This window comes from Terrapene carolina, unplaced genomic scaffold (genome assembly GCF_002925995.2).
Source record: "Terrapene carolina triunguis isolate 2854851 unplaced genomic scaffold, T_m_triunguis-2.0 Scaffold44558, whole genome shotgun sequence".
In the NCBI taxonomy this organism is placed as follows: domain Eukaryota; kingdom Metazoa; phylum Chordata; order Testudines; family Emydidae; genus Terrapene; species Terrapene triunguis.
The window spans coordinates 1-2,359 of NW_020708909.1; the positions used below are offsets into that span (position 1 = coordinate 1).

The window sequence follows — 2,359 nt, forward strand, 5'->3', positions numbered from 1 at the left end:
ATTTCTCTACTTTGCTTATGAGAATGTCATGTGGGAATGTGTCAAAAGCCTTACTAAAATCAATATATATCACGTCTTCTGCTTCCCCCATCCACTAGGCCAGTAACATTGTCAAAGAGGGAAATTAGGCTGGTTTGGCATGATTTGTTCTTGACAAATCCATGCTGACTATTTCTTATAATCCCATAGTCCTCTAAGTGCTGACAATTTGATTGTTTATTTGTTCCAGTATCTTTCAAGGTACTGATGTTAGGCTGACTGGTCTATAATTCCCTGTGTCCTCTTTGTTCCCCTTTTTAAAGATAGGTACTATGTTTATTAGTAGTAGTATTTATTTATTTATTTATTATTAGACCAGAACGGTCTGTCATTAGCATTTAGTCTGCCCTTCAGACATCGATGATGTTGACAGTGATGATCATCCTGCTCATTGGCAGGATTTTAGTCTAGAATTAGACCCCTGGACTGGGATTCCATAGACCTGGGTTCTGTTCCTGCTTCTGCTCCTGGCCTGCTGGGTGAATTCTGGCAAGTCATTGGTCTGAGCCTCAGTTTCCCCTTCTGTAGAAAGAGGGATGTTAACTCTTACTACCCTTGGTAAAGTGTTTTGAGATCTAATGGTGCAAAGCACGGAATGTATATATTATAATCAATAACAGCAACTTTTGCAAGGTGGGGTGTCTTTATCTTAAGACATCTGTAGGGAATGCACACCATGGACAATTTTCACAGATAATTTGTTTTCACTTTTTACTTCCTCCAGATAAATGTGCAGGGGGATTAATGGTGAAGACTTTAGAGATGGGAGAAATTACGAAAGAGAGAGATGAGCAGACAAAACATTCAGAGCTGTACATTTCAGTGGTCTGGTTCCCAAAACCCTGCAAGGAGAGCACTGATATTTTGACTATCAATTTCATACAGCCCTAATTCCATCTGTGGCTGCTTCAGTTGTGTAGCAACACTGCCCCCTAGTGACTAACCACAAAGCTTTATATCTACACAGGAGACATTCCAACAGGGGCTAGGGAAGAGCTGCTTCTGAATGTGTCACAGCTGATGTGATCCGATCAGGAGTTGGGGACATGGACACAGTGAAGAAAAAATTCTTTCTTTCTTTCTTTCTCAGTAAGGACTGGATTTAGTCTCTTATTCAATGGTGATACACTGGGAAATTATATACATTTAATCAACACGATTGCTCTTTCCAGGGGATCTGGTGTGTGTCACCTAATCTCGCTATTTCTCTTTCTGCGGTATCTCGTCTATCTTGTATCTTAAGAAGCTGCCCATTTGCGTTTACCCTCCTCTGTGCATTTTCTTTCCATTTACAGGGAGTTTAGTTGGGGAAATCTCGTTGCTCTGAGTTAATCTGGTCTCACTGCACAGCTCAGAATCCGCTTCCCCTTTTTGTACCAGTCCCTGCTTTGCTCTGTGTCACTGTGTCTCTCCGGGCACAGTAATAGGTGCCGCTGTCTCCGGCCTCCATGCCTCTCATTTCCAAATACACCTCGCTTTTAGAGGTGTCCCTGGAGATGGTCAGCCGGCTTTTGAGGGACTCGTGGTAGCGTTTGTCATCATCCCAGTACACAAGGCACAACCACTCCAGGCCTTTCCCCGGGGGCTGTCGAACCCAGCTCACTGCATTCCCGCTAGACGTGAGAGAGAATCCAGACACGGAGCAGGTGAGTCTCAGGGTCTGTGAGGGCTTCACCTGGGCTGCTCCGGTCTGCAGCAGTTTAACCTGGGAACGGACACCTGCAAAGAGCACGGAGAAATCTCAGTCAGAGAGAGGATCAGCAGCGGGATCGGTAGAGAGGAGAGACTGGTCACTCCTAGGTACTTACATGCTGCAATAGCAAAGAGAAGGAAAGACAGGAGTAGAAATTTCATCTTCCTCTTGGAAGCCAGATAGAAACAGGCACCAAGAACCAGAGGAAATCACACAGGCTTGACTCTTGCAGGGATCGCTGCTGTAATAAAGATTGGGAAGATTCTAGTCTTAAAAGGAAGCAAAATCATCATTTGCATACCCCACCCTCTCATGCAAAGCGTTGGTAAATGAGTTCTCCCTGTAATCCTCATATATGAGATGCCTCATAGTCATGTGTGAATGGGTCGTGTCCAGACACTTATTGCGTTATCTCCTAGAAACCCGACGCAAGTGCACAGCCCCGGTGTGCTAGGCACTGCACCGACACATAGTAAGAGACAGTCCCTTGGTAAGGGAGTTCCTCCTTCAGTCATAAATAGATAGATAAAGTCATATCTATCTATCTTTCTATTTATCTATCTATCGCCATCCACCCCCCTCTATCTATCTATCTATCTATCTATCTATCTATCTATCTATCTATCC

At 44.2% G+C, this 2,359-nt stretch overlaps 1 gene segment (V, D, J or C); it reads right to left on the reverse strand.

Moving 5' to 3' along the window:
* Positions 1-1,416: 1,416 nt before the first annotated feature.
* Positions 1,417-1,758, reverse strand: LOC112125540 (the record flags this gene model as incomplete). The annotated part of the segment is given in 1 exon segment: positions 1,417-1,758. A coding segment is annotated over 1 exon segment (342 nt), but the record flags the coding sequence as incomplete, so codon positions are not given.
* Positions 1,759-2,359: the final 601 nt, after the last annotated feature.